At 44.1% G+C, this 17,371-nt stretch overlaps 2 protein-coding genes across 4 annotated transcripts in view; both read left to right on the top strand.

Moving 5' to 3' along the window:
• mafgb (v-maf avian musculoaponeurotic fibrosarcoma oncogene homolog Gb) overlaps nucleotides 1–5,223 on the top strand; it is a 16,687-nt gene extending 11,464 nt beyond the window's left edge. For 2 of the 3 annotated variants that reach the window (XM_031864856.1, XM_031864855.1), the window contains exons 2-3: nucleotides 3,874–3,939; nucleotides 4,029–5,223. In XM_031864856.1, coding sequence (XP_031720716.1) covers nucleotides 3,904–3,939; nucleotides 4,029–4,514 — 522 coding nt within the window. In that variant the 5' untranslated portion in view covers nucleotides 3,874–3,903 and the 3' untranslated portion in view covers nucleotides 4,515–5,223. Of the gene's footprint in view, nucleotides 1–728; nucleotides 3,940–4,028 lie in introns of those variants that run through there. The other variant, XM_031864857.1, reaches the window with a different exon arrangement.
• A 2,568-nt stretch (nucleotides 5,224–7,791) lies between these two features.
• The window catches only part of cp110 (centriolar coiled-coil protein 110), an 11,566-nt gene continuing 1,986 nt past the window's right edge, over nucleotides 7,792–17,371 (top strand). Inside the window, exons 1-6 of the mRNA XM_031864830.1 lie at nucleotides 7,792–11,208; nucleotides 11,768–11,893; nucleotides 12,082–14,590; nucleotides 14,797–14,924; nucleotides 16,587–16,688; nucleotides 17,139–17,255. Coding sequence (XP_031720690.1) covers nucleotides 11,080–11,208; nucleotides 11,768–11,893; nucleotides 12,082–14,590; nucleotides 14,797–14,924; nucleotides 16,587–16,688; nucleotides 17,139–17,255 — 3,111 coding nt within the window. The 5' untranslated portion in view covers nucleotides 7,792–11,079. The remainder of the gene's footprint in view (nucleotides 11,209–11,767; nucleotides 11,894–12,081; nucleotides 14,591–14,796; nucleotides 14,925–16,586; nucleotides 16,689–17,138; nucleotides 17,256–17,371) is intronic.

Genomic DNA, 17,371 nt, shown 5'->3' with positions numbered 1-17,371 from the left:
GTGTGTGTGTGTGTGTGTGTGTGTGTGTGTGTGTGTGTGTGTGTGTGCTTGCAGCATGCCACCAGCTTTAAGTAGGAAGTCTCTTTCTAAGAAATTCCTCTCTGTGTGTTGGCAGCGGCTAGAGCAAAAGGTTCTCTGAAACAAGATTAATTAGAGCTCTGTCTGAAGCCAGACACACACACACACACAGAGTTCATCATCCTGTTCGTCTGCACAAGAGAAAAGAGTCGCGCTTTAAGTCTTGTGCAGTTTCTTGTGCACTTTAATCTATCTTTATAAAACACATGATCACTGTTCACCTTCTGTCACACTATTACTCTCGTTTTCATCCTTTCTCCAGGACCCGATTTGTCAAGAAGACAGCACGTGAAGCTTTTTCTGTGTGTGTGTAGGTGTGTGTGTGTGTGAGAGAGAGAGAGAGAGAGAGAGAGAGAGATGGTCAGCAGTAGTTTCATTGCACTGGATCAGCTTCAGAACTTTTCTAATTGGAGGTTTTAGTCGTGGTCGTTGCTGAGTCCAGGTTTTTTTCGCCCCCAATCCCCCGCCATCCATCCTTCCCTCCCTGCTTCTCCCTCTCTCTCTCCCCCCTCCACAACCCCTCTCCGTACCCAACAGCTAAGCTCTTACAAATGTGTTGAGGATGCATTTTCACCCAAACGCTTTCCCACCCCCTCTTCACCCCCCCCGTCCTGTTCCTCCTCATTGCCGTTCCCCCCTCTCTCCTCCACCCGACTCACTTGCCTCTCTCTTTTTCTTCTCCTCTTTCTCCCTTGTCATTTGCACCCCCCCCACCCCGTCCTCCCTCCATACTCAGCATTTTTCTCGGCTGTGGGTGTGATGTCTCCGCTGTAACGCTAATCAGCTCTGGAGACGTCAGCATTCTTTCAGTCCTCCTTCACCAACTCCAGCAACCCCCCCTCCCCTCCCCCCTCATCTCCTCTTTTCTTACCTAGTCGGTCTGCACCTTGCTATCCGACCAACTCTTCACCCTCCTTTCCTCACTTTCTTATCTTTTCTTTCTTCTCTTCTAGCCGTATTGTACTCATCTCCACCTTTTCTTCCATCCCTGTCCCCATGTCCCGTCCTCTGTGTGTCTGTGTGTGTGTGTGTGTGTGTGTGTTGTGTCTCTCCACTGTAACTGTAAGCAGCTCTGCTCTTGAGTTGTCAGCGTTCTTTCAGTTGCTCCATAAAAATACAGCCTGCCACAGCAGAAAAGCTGTCTGTTGTAGCAACAGTGGCTGTGGCATTGACCACACCGCAGCGACCATCCCGCAAGCATTATGGGAAGGACACCTCTGGCACTTTGTGTGTGTGTGTGTGTGTGTGTGTGTGTGTATGCCCAAGAAGAATGGCGATGCCTTTGCTCAGCAGATGATGCTTAACCTGGATGACTTACACATGGTCTGAGCTCTCAGACAACACACACGCACAAAGTAATTTATTGCAGCTTTATGCTCTGGTGTAGGTCAGCTTTTATTTTGTCCCACCTTGATGAAATAGCCCCAAACTTAATTTACTATCCTGCTCTGCCGGTGTACTAACACCGCAAATACCACCTCTCTAGTGATAAGAAGTCGTATTTATTACGCCAAAAATCAATTTGTTCAAGGTCTTCAAATGTGAACAGATGCTATTTTTCTTTGTGTTTTATTTTATTAAAGTTGATATCTTCAATATAATAATATCTCAAAAAATGCAATTTGACTATTCGGCAACAAGGACCCCGTAATGAGTGGAATCGATGAAGAGAATACTACTGCATGCTATCTGAAGCTAACACAATGATTACGAAGAAGCTTCTTAGACACTACAAGTACCTTTCGTGCACCTGCAGCAATTCCATTCTCAAGTTTTATCTGAGACATTTTAATTATGTTGTCAAATATGGAATAAATCCTCTGAACCGTGCACGCACAGCAAACTCAATTTACGCACGTACCGCAAGTATTGTTTAGCACCTAAAACAAAACTACATTTGTATGTTTGTGTACTTGCAGCAGAGCGTTTTACGTGTGTGTTTTATTGTGCCCCACTGGCATGGCAGCAGGGGAATGTGTGTGTGTGTGCTTGCTGGCATGCTTTTTGTTTGTATGTAGATGGGTTATGGGGGGGTTGGGGTTTGGGCACAGGGGAAATAAACCAGTGCCTGGCAGGAAAACAGCCTCTCCCCCTCCTCTTCTCTACCCCCACCCCCAACATCCACCCTCAGTCTTCATGTCTTTGATCCATCTATTGTGCGATGATGCACCTCCAGCTGTGGGAGTCTGCAGTGGTACATGTGTATGGAAGACATTTGTTTATTGAGAAGAAGCGCTACATATACATTGTGAAATTAAAAAAAACATTTTAATTACCCTAACTCATTAAGGAGTGCTTGAAGTCAAACGCCTTGAATGAAGCTCCATTATAGTAAAGCTCCCATGCGAGGACACGTTTTTCCTTATTTCACTGAATTCCTGACACAATTTTCACTTGCTGTGCATTTGACGCGCGTCGTGCGCATGTATGACTACTTGTATGTTCTTGTAGCATACGTTTTTCTTTGATCTACAGCTATTTATAAACCGTAGGATTTGTGGCAGCGCTCGCACAAACACTCACGCACCCTCAAAGACCGACAGAGGTGCATTGTGGGGGAGGTTCACTGGCACGCTCGGTGCCGTGCGGCTTGACAGAAAAGAATACGAAGGAAACGAGAACAGACGCGATGCCTCATGTCATCACTTCCAGAAAGCTTTTTTTAAATGACCCAACTTGTGAATGACTGAAGCAGTATTGCATTTTAAAGTGTCTCTGGTGTGAAATCCACACAGGAAGACAACAGGCCTTCCTTCATCAGCAAACTGGTTAAACTAAAGTTCTTATTCAGCAGTATCAGGTGTGGATGTTTGACTGAAAAGCAGGTGTATTTAGGCTTTGAAGACAGCGGCAACTCAGCCAATCAAATGTACGGGATGAGGGACGAGCAGAAATGTGTGTGCAAGGAGGGGGGGTGGGGTGGAGAGTGAGATCAGGAATCTGCTGAGTCATCATGACTGGTCTCATGATGATCGCTCAGCAGCAGCAGCAACAATAGCCGCCCTTTATCGAACACACACACACACACACACACACACACAGGTCTGAGAGATGAGAGCCAGATCAACGCACCACACAAAGCATCTCATTGAGAGCTTGTGGAGATGCTCGTCAGTGGAGCTGTGCGCTCTGAGGTCTGATCTCATCTCTTGCTCTTCCAGGCTCCCTCTTTGTTGACTTCTGACTCACTCTGTTTTGTCTCCATCCTTTTGTCACTTGTTTCCCCTTCGGTGCAAATGCGTATACATCATTATATTTGGTTTGCCTTCATTTTTTATAACTGTAGGTGAAGAAGTACAGTCTGTAGGTGTGTGTGTGTGTGTGTGTGTGTGTTAGGGCTCTAACAGTTGGTTTTCCCCTGGAGTCCTTCCCACACATTTTACCACTTCCTCTTCTTTTTACGCTCGTTTCATTCCTATTGGCCTGAAGCCAACCAATAAGAGATCAACGACACAAAGGTAGTGGGCACTGCAGTGTAACCACCAGGAAACAGGAAGTCAGGGAAATTCTATGACAAGTTTGTGTGTCACTTTCACTCACGCTGTGACACAGATGCATGATCCTGTAACATGTTGTCCTCCAACAGGGGATTTATATTTGGTGTGTCTCCACTGAGCCTGGTGGGTATTGACACAGAGTAACTTTGTTCTTATTGATCTAAAAAACACAGGTTATTGTTCTTATAAACACGTGATCGTAACACGTGATCGTATTTCTTAATGCTGTTAGTAGAGCTTCAGCTCTCTTTTCTGGTGTTTCTTTGCTTATGTTTTGCACTGTCTTGCGTCTCCGTAGGTCTGTTCAGAAGAGCAAGGCACTTGTGGCATGACGACGACTAACAAAGGAAATAAAGCCTTGAAGGTGAGAGAGTGCATGTTTTACACGGGATTCTCTGTGTTTTGCTATGTCGTTCTGTCTCACTCCCCTGTCCTCCTCTTGTTTCCTTGCAGGTGAAGCGTGAGCCGGGGGAGAATGGCACCAGCCTCACAGACGACGAGCTGGTGACCATGTCGGTGCGGGAGCTGAACCAGCACCTCAGAGGGCTCACCAAAGATGAGATCCTGCAACTGAAACAACGGCGGCGCACCCTGAAGAACCGGGGCTACGCCGCCAGCTGCCGGGTGAAGCGAGTCACCCAGAAGGAGGAGCTGGAGAAGCAGAAGTCCCAGCTGCAGCAGGAGGTGGACAAACTGGCCAACGAGAATGCTTCCATGCGAATCGAGCTGGAAGCTCTGAGGTCTAAGTACGAGGCATTACAGACCTTTGCCAGGACTGTGGCACGGAGCCCAACTGTCGGGGTCGGGGTGAGGGCCGGAGGGGTCGGAGGAGGGGGAGGGATGGCGTCATCAGTCATTGGTCCACTCATACCGGGGAAGATGGCAACAGCCACGAGTGTAATTACAATAGTGAAGTCAAAAACAGATGCTCGGTTTTGAGGGAGGGAAAGACAGGTGAGGGTGTGTCGGGATGTAATCCTTCCTCTCTGCTGGCCACCTCTCCTCCACCTGCACTGAGGTCAAACTGCTAGGCAGTCTCCACCACGTGGCCTCAGCATGTTCCTGTCACCTGTCTCAGATCAGTGCAGGTGGAGGAGAGGATGGAAGCAGAGGAAGATTATTGAGACTATAAAGATGGAAGTCCTTGGTCAGCGCATGATCATCTAGCACAGGACAGATACACAGACTTCCTACGGTCACTGAAAACCTGGAAAAGTCAAATTATTTGAGATTAGTTTTATTCCAGGCCAGGGGGGGAAATGTCAATACCTCAAAACACTCAATCGTGCAATTTTGTTCAGTTACGTCAGTCAAGTGTTCAGTGTCACGTTTTACTGCTGGTAGATCAAGATATCTGTAAATTCATAATAATCCCGTTACACACTAGATTTGAAGTGTTCGTTTTCCCGAACCAAGATGTAGAACGTTTAAATTCTCTAGACCAACAGAAATATTCTAACACATGCGTTGCATATGTATTAGACTGAAAAAAAAAGATGCTATTAATGTGTTGGTTATAGAGTGTTGGGTCCCTGAGCTCCAAAAGAATTCACAAGATTTCCTGTGACCCGTTGATTTCAGTGGCTGAAGAGAAGTCCCATCATGCTCGACCCTAGCCAAGAGCCTTTTTCACAAAAGAACTATATATATATATATATATATATATATATATGTATATATATATACATATATATATATATTACACAATGGTGGTAACTGTATTTTTACTGGTTTGTACGGTGTTGTCATTCACATGAGGTCCAAAGTGTATTCTCTGTGTGTCGACTGTTATCAGGAATTCTGTGAAATTCTGTGGCGCGTGTTCGTTTTGGTATCGCTATATTTAGTTAGCTGGGTTTTTTTTCTACGGTCTCTTCACTTCCTACGTCCGACTCTCTTTCTCTCACCTATTCTATCGCCGCCATTTTTTTCGATTCCAACTGGTTCCCTTCATTACACAGAGAACTTCCTGGATCTAACAGAAAGAGGGGGGGGGGGTATAATGCAATTGATATTTAGCCAAAAACAAAAAAAAAACACTATAGCGAAAAGGGGATAATAATTACTGGAAGCCACTGACCTTATCTAAGTTTGTAGGATTTTTCAGGGAAATGGCCATTTGAAACATTTGAGCTCCTCTCAAAAGTATATTGAAGTAATAATTGGAAGGGCAAGTGCCTTGGTGGCCCACTGACAAGCATCAAGAAGAAGGCAAGAGGATGTGAACTGTGGAGACTCAGTGTTTGCTTGTGCTTAATGTGAAACACTGACCAATCAGGAATCAGGTTGTGACAGCATTTAACTGTGCATTGTTGTATGAGCTGTGTAGCAGGATTAATTATGTGATCAACACCCATCTGTGTGACTGGCAGTTCATTTACCTAAAGAACAAAAAAAAAACAGAAGTGTCTGCAAAACAGCTCCGTTTTCTTGCACAGGAGATGCTTTTTGCTTAATGTTCTATTTTGAGTCCAAACGTCTGTTTTACGTTAATTACTTGGTTTGCATGTTTATGAGTTTGATTGTCTTCTGACTCAGACATGGAGGTTATTATTACACCTACAGCAACATTCTGGCCTCAAATCAAAGCTGTTTGTGTTGCAGCCATCTTGCTTTTAACCACAAAAGCTCACTTTGCAAGTACAGAGGGGGGGGGGGGGGATTTCTGACAATGCAGTCAGCCAGCGAAGATATCTCTCTGACTTTCCAGTCACACAAATGGGACGTCATTTCACACGAGTTTTACCATAAAAGTAGTCTTACGTGGTGTTCTATACTCCAAGAATCTGTATCTGTGTGGTAGAGTCTGGAATTTTATAAAGACAATTACCTTTGCATTGTTTGTAAACGACCTGTAAAAAAAGGTAGAACAAAATCCATTTGATATACAGTATCTCTCTATTTTGCAATTGTACCAAAAGTGGCTTAACTACTGAATAGCTTTGTTTTAACTCTAGTGACTAGGCACGTGTGTGTAACCGTGAGCTAGCGTGTGCTGTGCTGTGTAGGTATGTGACGAGGTAACTATAGCGTTCACTATTTCATGGATATGACTTTGATCCTTGTTTGATTTCAGGCCAAAGCGGGTGATGTCACTGTGGGTAACTCTGCACTCTTTCTCTAATCATAAGATCTTTGTCCTCGCGGTCCCATCATTCAGCTCCAGCACTGTACACGTGGTAGATCGGGTGTTTCTCTGCTCGTGATCTGCACTCACGATTTGTACATTTTAAGTTCACTTTTGGCCCATTTTCTGCTTTTTTCCCCGAACATGTCGCTGTGGTTTTATTTCGGTCCTTGCGGTGTTGAAAGCTCGTTATTGACGACAGAATGGCGGATGAGAGGAGGAAGTGTAATGGTTAACCTCACAAGCTTCATGCTATTGTGTATTCGTCTGGCAAGGTGTCAGAGATGTGAAACTCAACAACGGGCCCCGATGGCTGCACCACCCCCACTCCTTCAGTACGTTATTTTTGTAGTGTGTGATAAAAAAATACTTGTTTTTGCTGTGTATATTTTATATAGTTCTGTGTATATAACGTTCCTGTTTTGTTTGTTTTTGGATTGTTCTGTAAGTGTCAGGGAAGTGAAACTAATTTGGTAATGTATTTGGTGTTTTATCAAGTGAAAAAAATGATTACGCTATTTAATGGTTTGTCTGTCAAAGAGTTAGGTTTACTTCACAAAGTACAATTGCCTCAAATTGTTTTTTTAAACTAACGGAGACCTTGTCATTTATGGAAATATAATTAACGGTAGCCTACGTACATGCAGCCTTTTACCTGAAACCACTTCTTTTCCACTGTGAGGACAAAAGGGTGAACTATCCTACTGCTGTGCAGTTATTAAGAGCAGCGAGGTGTATGTCTGTACCTGCACCCTACATTCATATAATATCAAACAGGTGAACAAAGGCACTGGAAGGGAAATGGGTTTGAGATTTAAGAATGTAATTTCTCCATAATCTTAACACTGGTTTGCGGGTTCAGTCTACCGTGAAATGGTATCACGTCTATCATGTCACAGCACAGGAAAAAACTCCACGGTATTCAAGCAAATATAGCTATCACACCCAGTATATCTGTGCTCTGTATTTTCTTTTTAACGTGTCCTGTTTTTATGGTCAGAATGCAATGTTTTGTTTATCTACTGGATTTCTGTTTGTTGCTTCCGGTCTGTATTTCCATTTGCGTTTTTTGCTGGCAGGTCTTGTGTGTGTGTGTGTGTGTGTGTGTGTGTGTGTGTGTGTGTGTGTGTGTGTGTGTGTGTGTGTGTGGTCGTGGTATATGAAATAGGAAGAAACACAACTAAGTTTCGGGTTGTGTCAAGTTGAAGCAGAATATGAACCTTTCCAGTGCTTGTTAAAGTGTGCGTACTGTATGTACCGCTGTCAAACAGTATGTTTCCACCCAGTCTGTACGTCTGTGGTCCTCTTGTTTAAAATGGATGTGTACTCTGTAAGCATAAATGTGTCAACATGGTGGCTGCTGTTTAATAGACATTTCCAATTATGCAAACTGTGGAAGGGCAAAATTAGAACTCCTGCCACACATCAGCAGTGACACTTTCGTAGCGGTCACGTCAAGTTGTCTGTTTTATATTTGCAGGTACTTGTGTGATGTGACAGGTTTAAAGACCGTACATACACAGAGTGTTTAGCAGTTTATTCTTGGTTATAAATGCCAGCTCCAGTTGGTCTCTGTTTTAAATCTGGCTTATCATTGTCACTTAACTATTAACTGTGAAAACATAAAATCAATTCCAGTTGAGAACAAGGCAAAGTAGCTGTCACGCGAGGCCTGCAGTCAAACTGAAGAAGATTATTGTTTTTGTCTTCGAGACGTGAACATTTTGTGGTTGTTGTATTTTTCCAGTGTGCAGCTGTGTGTCAGGTCAGGGTGTTAGGTCTTCGAATCAAATGAGGTGATACATCGCAGACGTTTCTTCCTGATTTTCACTCTGCAGACATGATCAGCTGACCAACGGTGATCATCAGCGATTATCAGACAGGGCAGCTTGGTGGTTTTTCATAACAGAGTTTATGAGCTGGGAAGACACGCTGACCTTATTTTCCGCTGCCCGTACAGGGGTCATGACCTCCTGATGAAAATACATCTCTCCTCAAACCCAAGCAACAGCTCTTAAACCACATCTATAAATATTTTAGAGGCAGAAGGGAGTGGTGGAGACACATCTGATAAAACGCTTTCCCACTCCACTTATCCCTTCCCCTTTTTTACAAAGTGTCTGTGAGTTAACTCAGCAGGCTCTTCCTCAAAAACATCCAATTCTTCTAGACGATGCAAATCATTAACTTCTTATCTTGCTGCTTGGCAAATTGGTACACAGTCATTTGGTTGTTTTCCTGTCTAGTGAATCACGCCACAAGACTCTAAAAGCCCTTTCACCCACCTCCAAAGCCGATCGATGAGAGTAAATGAACCAAGGATTCCTTTGATCGTTTGTTTGGTGTTTTCATCAATAATGTTTGTTTAGTACCCCCTTCTGCTCCTCTCTCTCTACTGCCCCGGCCCTTATCAGTTGCACAGCCTCTAACATAACAGTTCACATCATCATATTCACTTATTTTTATCTTATTGTTGTAACAGTCTCCCTCTCTGATTTTACCCTCGGTAACATTTGTTTCCCCCATCAAACCACATGTGTCCACAGGTGAGCATTCGGCCAGCTTACTGGTGGGGACATGTTCGTGTTCTTAAAGTATCAGTTTAAAAGTGTAGAACAGTAGTGAGCCCTTGTAATGGGAAATTCTGTGTTTTGTAATATTTCTGTATGGGGTGTAATAAATTATTCTACGATAGTACTTTACATGGGTAAATACTTAAAATGTGACAGTCTTTGTAAGTATTTATCTTCAACTAAATTATTGTACTTTTTTTTTGGCAATTTGTAGATACGTAAGTGATGATGACAAGGTGTTGGTAATCATGAAATTAACTGTTTCATCATCGGTCTGATGCATCTTTTAATTTATTGATGTATATACTGTATGTTTGTTGATAAACAGCTTACTTTATTTTGTATATGACCAATAAACATGTTTTGAAATGGAACAGCTTTTGTGTGTCTTTGGTAATTGGAATATAACAGTTATAATTTTAACATACATAGTTGTTTATTATATTATTATTCACAACCATATTATGGTCTTTCTTTCTGTGCAATGCAAATATACCATGTTGTTGATGTTGCACATGTGTCTTGTTCACTAAATCAGGATACACTGGATGTTTTTTTTGACAAAGAGTGTCCTCATTCCTATAAATGAAAATATAAAGAATCAATATAATTAAACTGACAGGCTTTTAAACGTAATCTTCAAGTCTGTCCTGCTGTTAAAAAAGACATATACAAATATCTGTGTGTAATCTATTTATTTGAGATATAAACTAAACAGTATATACATATTCATCTTGATAAATGTGTCTTTTCACAGCAGACATTTTGACTTGTCAAACCCACGTGTGATGATAATATTAATTGCTGCATTGCATTGCAATAGCTTGGGGAACAGAGCTGTAATGTTTTCGGTTCACCTGCGATTTTTTCTGCTGTGAACACTTCAAATGGTCTGCTATTTGGAGGCACTGACTTTCTCTGATTTTAAACAAACACTGATGAATGACAATAATACATCATTTTGAGAGGGAATAATTGTTTAAAGGATTAAGAGAACATGGAATGTACATATTTTAAATAATGAATAATTCATTATTTTAGCACTCAATTTGTGGGGTGCCAATAGGCCAAAACTCGAGGCTGAAATATACTGCACAATTTGACCTATACTTTTTTTAATCTTCAGTGCTGTCTTATAAAGGCCACGCGCGTGTTTAGCCGTTCACGTCTATAGGTGGCAGTGTGAAGTTATCACCGGCTCCCTTCGTCTTCAACAGCTCTGGATCCTGTGAAAACATGGAGCGCGGAGCCAGTTTAATCAGTATCAAGACAAGCTTCTCCGCAATAAGGTTGAAACATAGAAGGATGTTTCGATTTGTTCGGTTGATTTGATGTGATTGTTTGTGAATTGAAGTCGTGTGTTGTAGTTTAATTCTTATATTCGTTGTTTTTTAATCTGGTATGTCCATATCCGTGCTGTGGATCCACTCCGGGTTTTCACAGGTTTCCAAACTGTCGCTTGTGTGTTGCTCCGCGCGGAGAGGCGGGTAAAAATGTAAACACAGATCCATCCTGGTGGAGATTGTGTTGTTTGGTAGCTCGCTAGACTTTATTGTAGTTCCATTTCATCCATGAGTAACACTGGAGAGCGGCTCTACTTTTGCTTCTTTTCTCTTCTTTAACTAGATTTACATATTTCCTGTATTTCATTATTAAACGCTAGTAACAACACCGCTAAACCGTTAGCTAGCTAGCAGCTCAACAGCTAACGTTAGCAAAACTTAATCGATCAAGATATCGTTAATATATTAAAGTTAGTTGGTCCTTAAACTGTCGACTACCGACCCCACCCTAATGCCACTTGATGGAGGACTACGACCGGTTTGTGCAGCATCGCCTCTCCCATCTGAGGACAAGTAAGGAGGAACACCATACACCTCGAGCTGCTTCTTCTCTGATCCGCTTCTATGGACGATCCATCCTTCCTCCTCTGGTAGGACTTCAGCCTGACGATGTTTCTTTTGAAATGAACATGATTGCTGGTTTTAATATTAGCTAACAAGACGCAGAGACGCACTAAATACACTGTTGAAGCCTGAACAGTCTCACGTTGTCTCTTTGAACGTTAGATAAGACTACCAGTGACTGTCACGTGGATTAGTGCTGACACAATTAGTACAGTGAAAGAAAAATATTAAAGAACTGATAAGTCATTATTAATAGAAATTCTTATTCTTCCTCTTTTTTTAATTATTCATAGAAGTTATTAAGCAAAATGCTACAAGTTTGTCCAGCTTGTCAGATGTATATTATATTGTTTATATCAGTGTAAAGTTTTTCAGTGATGGTTGGACAATACAAGCTATCGCCTTAAAGGGGGTTCTGGGGATTTGTGATAGACACTTTTCACTATATCTAGACATTTAGACCAACAAGTAACTGGTTAATCTAAAAGAATAAAGAACAGCATAATCGAGGAAAATAATCATGAGCGCCAACCCTGTTTTATTCAACGTGCGTGACACCTCATGTCTGCTTTCTGATGATAACAGCTCTCCGGGACGCAGAGAGAGGAGATGCAGCAACACAGAGAGGCAGCGCAGAGAGCTGCTGTCCACACAACGTTAAAGGATGATTCAAGAATGGCCTACGTTCAAACTATCCTACACAGTGTTCAGGTAATATAAGTCCTGACTTTTCAGCTCTTCTCATGTATTTGTGTTTCCCTTAAGTCAACTTAGACTACTTGGTTATATACAAACACATACTGTTTCATTGAATAACAAAAATGATGAAGATCACGTACGATAAGTTGATATAGTAATTATTGTGACTCGGCCTAATTGTCTCCTCTTGTGAATTGCAGCTGAGGAAGATGCCAACACTAGAAGAGTTGCTTCAAGAGTCTGAGGTTAACACAACATCTTCATATTCCCATAACACCATCGGTGGAGCTGCGTCACAGAGAAATGTGTTCGTAGGAACAAGTGGTAGTCTTTTGCGCTCACCACCACCCGGAAGGAAAGAACAGGATGGTGTTTCTCTTCATCCGTTGACATCAACTACATGTAGTGCCTTCTTTGCCTCAGTGACACCTCAGCAAAGTGAGCAGGAAGGATGCCTTATTGAGCAACCTTACAGCCAGCCGGGATCACAGCCAATCCACCAGTCACCATCTTCTGGTCATGTGACCTACAACAATGTTGAGAACACCACCGGTGTTTCTGGAAGGATTGATGCAGAGAGAGGGAGCCCTGGCTTTGGCTCCTCAGAGGAAGCTTATTGTTATAATAATAACAATAATATGGGGGGCTTTTTCCTTCACAACACCTCAAACACAATCGCCAAGATGCCGGATATTATTAACTACCCGCCCATAGATGGAGAGGAATTGGAAAGGAGTGGTCTGGAATCATCCTTCTGTAATAACTTAATAGTTGTAAAAGACATTTGTTGCACCTTGCACCAGGAGGATTCAGTCATATGTGAGCCTTCACCAGTCGAGAAATCTGAGAGCACAGAGGGTGGAGATGAGCTTCCCTTTAGCACAGTACTCGACGTTGACAAAGATCACTATGTGGACACGATTGAGGGCCCAGTCTCATCATCAGAAAACAGCGGCCTTACAGACACTCTAGAGTTATCACAGACGTTAAGCACTCATCACAGTCCAACAGCAGAGTTGCATATTCAGCACGACTCTACAGAATCCGAGCCAGCGGACAACCATGTCGACGAAGCGACGCCATCGGAGGAGCCTTATCGTCTGAGCCTCCAGGCCTTGCTGAAGAAATCTCAGGAGTATCGGCAGTGCCAGCGGATGCTTAGGAACCACGCCAAGAACACTAGAATTCAGGAGAGGACCCAAGAACAGACGAGGGCGGAGGAGCAGAGCCTCTCTGATAAGGAGAATGACGAGTTCCCTTATAATAGGACCGTGACCACAGAGGGGAAGAAAACTCCAGAGAGGAAAGGCACTTTTATCCCGTCGGAGGAAACGTCGGCAAAGAGATCTTGGAAAAATGAGAGGACGATTGAGAGTGAGTTTTTCGGGGAAAAGTCCAACTTTAACTCTGAAAGCACACATTTAACCGGAGATGGACATACGAAGGAAATTACTACTGTTGGGGAGGAAACAATCTTCAAAAATAATAAACTGAACATTTCACAAGAGGTCATAACAGAGCCCAAACAAATCAGCACCGTCCTCCTGCGACCGCCCACATCGTCCGTGACCTCGCCTGTTCAGGAAGCCTTTTACTTGACCACCTGTCCCGCAGCTTTTTATAACGGTGTAGGGAAATATCACAGTATCCCAGCCCCCAATTTCTGTAGGAGTCCTGTGCACTGCAAGAGCAAAGGCAGTATCCAAGATGGAGAAACTCTTAATGGGGCCAAGACCTCGAAGGAGGTTTTTGTCAAGACTGGTTTGATTGAAGAAGTGAACCTGGCACGTAACAGCAGTCCCACAGCAGTTCCTCCCGCTGTGAATCTCATGGTTGAAGGTGATGTTACAAGTCTTTCAGCCAAGAATTCACAGCACATAGATCAGCTCGAGTCCAACCTGTCCAGTCTGAAAGTACTGATCTCGGATCTGGAGTCCACACTGACAGAAAACATGGAGAACCAAACTGAGAGCAACACTCAAAGAGAGTTAAGTTTGAAAGGCATCAAGCACTCGCGTCAACATGATGATGATGATGATGATAGCAATGATGCAGAGCAACACCAAAGGTACGGAGAGTGGCCGGGAGGACGATCATTAGACAATTTCACTAAAATGAAGGAAGATACAGGAGCTGAACTGAGCCGTTGTGACACAGACGATGTTCCTCTCATAGAGCTCACGCTAGTCAAAACCTTAGCTACAGAGAGAGGAAAGGAGAAGAGATGTAAAGAAGGACTTACAAAGACTGATGGACATCATGGCGGCAGTAGAAGGCCTACAGCTAAATGCATCCTCTCTGTAACACAGCGGCTGCGAATTCCTGATGTGTTCAGAAAGGTTCCATCCGCGGCTTCGCATAACGTCTCGGTGCTTTCGGATACCAGTAACCGTCCGGCAGAGAGTAGGAGTGAGACGGTTGGAGACGGTCACGACTCCACCCGGTCCCCGTCTCTCAACCAGTCGTATGACGTGGACGCACCGTCGGGCCTGTGGCTCCGCGACGGGTCGGGATCCGACACGGGCTCAAAAGGTCATCTTGTTCAGGAGAAACGTCTCACGCCAGAGAGCGGGGGGGAGGGTCAGGGCGGGACATCCAGGGTGAAACGGAGGCTGCTCATGCACATGACGGAGGAGACACGGGACGGGAGTTCAGATCCCGGCAGAGGAGCAGGCTCCGTGGTCAGACCCAACTCCAGCACTCCCAGAGGTAAGGCAATGTAGGCTAAGTGTGCTTTGTATAGCTCTGTTGTATTGGGAAAACAATAGGAAAGATGAAATTGATATAAATAAATGAATAGAAAATAAATCGGATCAGCACCCGGCATAATCCTTGCCCTCAAAGACACGGACATGCTGCTCCATTTGTCCAGATTTTTCTTTTGTTTTTATTTACACATCGTCTGTTGCCGTCAGCTGCCGTGCCGCGGTACGGAGGCCGTAGCAGTCGAGGAGACAAGCAGGAGGAACTGAAACAGGCCCACGCCGCTCAGGTCAGAGCCCTGCAGGATGAGCACAGGAGACAAGAAGAAGAACTGCTGCAGGTGAGCAGGTTATTAAAAAGTCCTCAAGCGTCTTAAATTTCATTTGAGAAACACTGAAAGTAGTCCACACCAAGTACACTATGTACTTCTATTTGTGTAACGTTTGCTAAACAGATTTTTAGGAATTTATTTGACACCAAAGTTTACAGCTGTGAGTGTTGTGTGGAGAGAGATGATGGGAAATGAGAAAGAGAGATGCAACAAAGGCCTCCAGCTGAGGTTGAATTGAAGACGTTGCGGTTCACGATCGCCATCTTAATCCCTGTGCTACAGGGGAGCCCCGTGGGATTTGTTCACAGCAAGAAAAATATAGAATATTGCCAGCTGTACCTTTTTAGAAACCACAAGAAAGAAACCCTGGAACGACATGTTTCTGACGACCAGACACGGTTCACGCAGTCATATTGATACTTCCTCCATCCCATTGGCCCGCTTCTTGCATTCAATTGCATCACCTATTGCTGTACAGATCTAGCACCGCATCATTCCTGTAAAGGCAACCGTAGTTTACTCTACCAAGGCTTTTGACTCCACCCAAAGTCACCTATGAGTAATACATTTAATATAATAGAGAATAGAATAACCGATGCTAAGCTGTGATATAACGTTGATCCTAAATGCTCTTTAGAAACTAGAAGCAGACCCTTAAAAGGCTCTGGCACTGCTCCATGTGTGGACACACACACACGCTGTCGCCCTACCTGTTAGAGCGTGCTTCTGGAGACCGGGGTCGTGGGCAGACTACAGAAATCTGCTCATTACAAGAGACCTTCAGACTCTCCCCAGTAAAAAAACACATACAGGGATTCTTCCATAAATGTTTCATTACATCCCTAAGAGGCGAGCTGGCATGGTCGCCTGTGTGTGTGTGTGTGTGTGTGTGTGTGTGTGTGTGTGTGTGTGTGTGTCCGTGTGTGCAAGACTTCAAGGACGCCTGCTGTTCTCTGGCAGCCAGTTCTTGTTTCTGCAGCTTGTGTCTGTATTTGTTCTTGGCCAGTGTCCTTGCTCTATTAATCACAGTCTCTGTTTCATTTATGTATCCTTAACAACAATATAATTAACATAACTCTTTAATAAAAAAAAAAAAGACTTCTTTTCGACTCCCCTCTGTCCTTCCGTCATTCGTGATGTGACGAGAGAGAGAGCGAGCTGGCTGGACCCTCTGGTCGAGGGAGGAGGGGGCCGAGGGAATTGACACAGAAAGGGGAAGGATAATTTGTTTAATTCATGAGCGTCTGTGGTTAAGTGCCAGATCGTCCCGTTGAGTGCCACCGCTAATGGTCCCTTCCCCTTCTCTTTTTATCCCGTCTCCTCACATCCCCCTCTTTGTTTTGTCTCATACCTCCTCTAATGTCATTTTTACTCTCTGGCTGTATTCATTTCCTCCATCTCTCCTGTCTCATCATCCCCGTCATCCCTCTCTCCTCCTCCTCTCATCCCATCCCTCTCGCCTCTGTACCCCATCTCTCCCCTTCTGTCTCTTTCTCTCTACCCCCAATTAATTTCTTCCTCCTGTCTCATTTGCTGTCCTTTCCAATTCAATATTTTCCAACCTTGCCTGCTCCCAAATGCACGCATACGTGCCTAAACACACACATGCACTTCTCCCCCTGTTCCTTTCTCTCATCTATCTGTCTGTCTGTCTGTCTGTCTCTCTCTCAGGCATTGGCAGTGCGTTCCCGCCGCCTCCAGAGCGTGTCCTTTCCTTGCTCCATGTCGAGCTCACATCTTGGGGACACGTTGACCTTTTCTGCCCTCTCTCAGGTATCAATATCACATTTGTTGACTCCTTTTTTTTTTTGGTTTTATTCGTCACCTGTCAGCTGACACACTCAGGTGAAACAAATACTCTCCCCCCCCTCGATGTCTTAATCCTCATCAGTAACCCCTCTCATCTGTTATTGCCCTCTCGTATGTATTCACGTACAGCAGCTCAGCTTCAGTTAGACTTGAGTCGTTCAACAAACATGCCCCTTTAATGCAACGTCTTTAGAATCAACAAGTGCGACATTATTATTCTGCTTATTATTCCCAATTACAATGAGCCACTTGCGTTGATGGGCTAAACAGATGCCAACCAAAAGACCTTGAGAATCTGCGTGGGAAATTAATTGGTTGTCATTGATGGAATTAGCATTCTCCTCTCAGTTCCCCTCTGGTCTTCATCATTCACCCCTCTGTCGCTGGTTCTCTGCTCTTCCTCCTCTTCCTCAGCCCTCCAGCCCGCTGTCGGAGCACTACCACCCCCTGCTGGCAGCAGCTGTGAAAGGCTTTCTGGCTCGCAGGCTGCTGAAGACCGAGAGAGTGGCGCAGCTGGTGCGCACCACCAGGGTGAGTAGAGACGGCAGTGTCATCTCTGTCTCATAGCATGAACAAAAACAGTGTGTGTACAAATAACACGTGTGTGTGTGTGTGTGTGTGTGTGTGTGTGTGTGTGTGTGTGTGTG

The sequence above is a fragment of the Anarrhichthys ocellatus genome, unplaced genomic scaffold (assembly GCF_004355925.1).
Source record: "Anarrhichthys ocellatus isolate YVR2014 unplaced genomic scaffold, GSC_Weel_1.0 scaffold31, whole genome shotgun sequence".
Taxonomy (NCBI): Eukaryota; Metazoa; Chordata; class Actinopteri; order Perciformes; family Anarhichadidae; genus Anarrhichthys; species Anarrhichthys ocellatus.
This window is presented reverse-complemented; position numbering and strand designations above follow the sequence as displayed.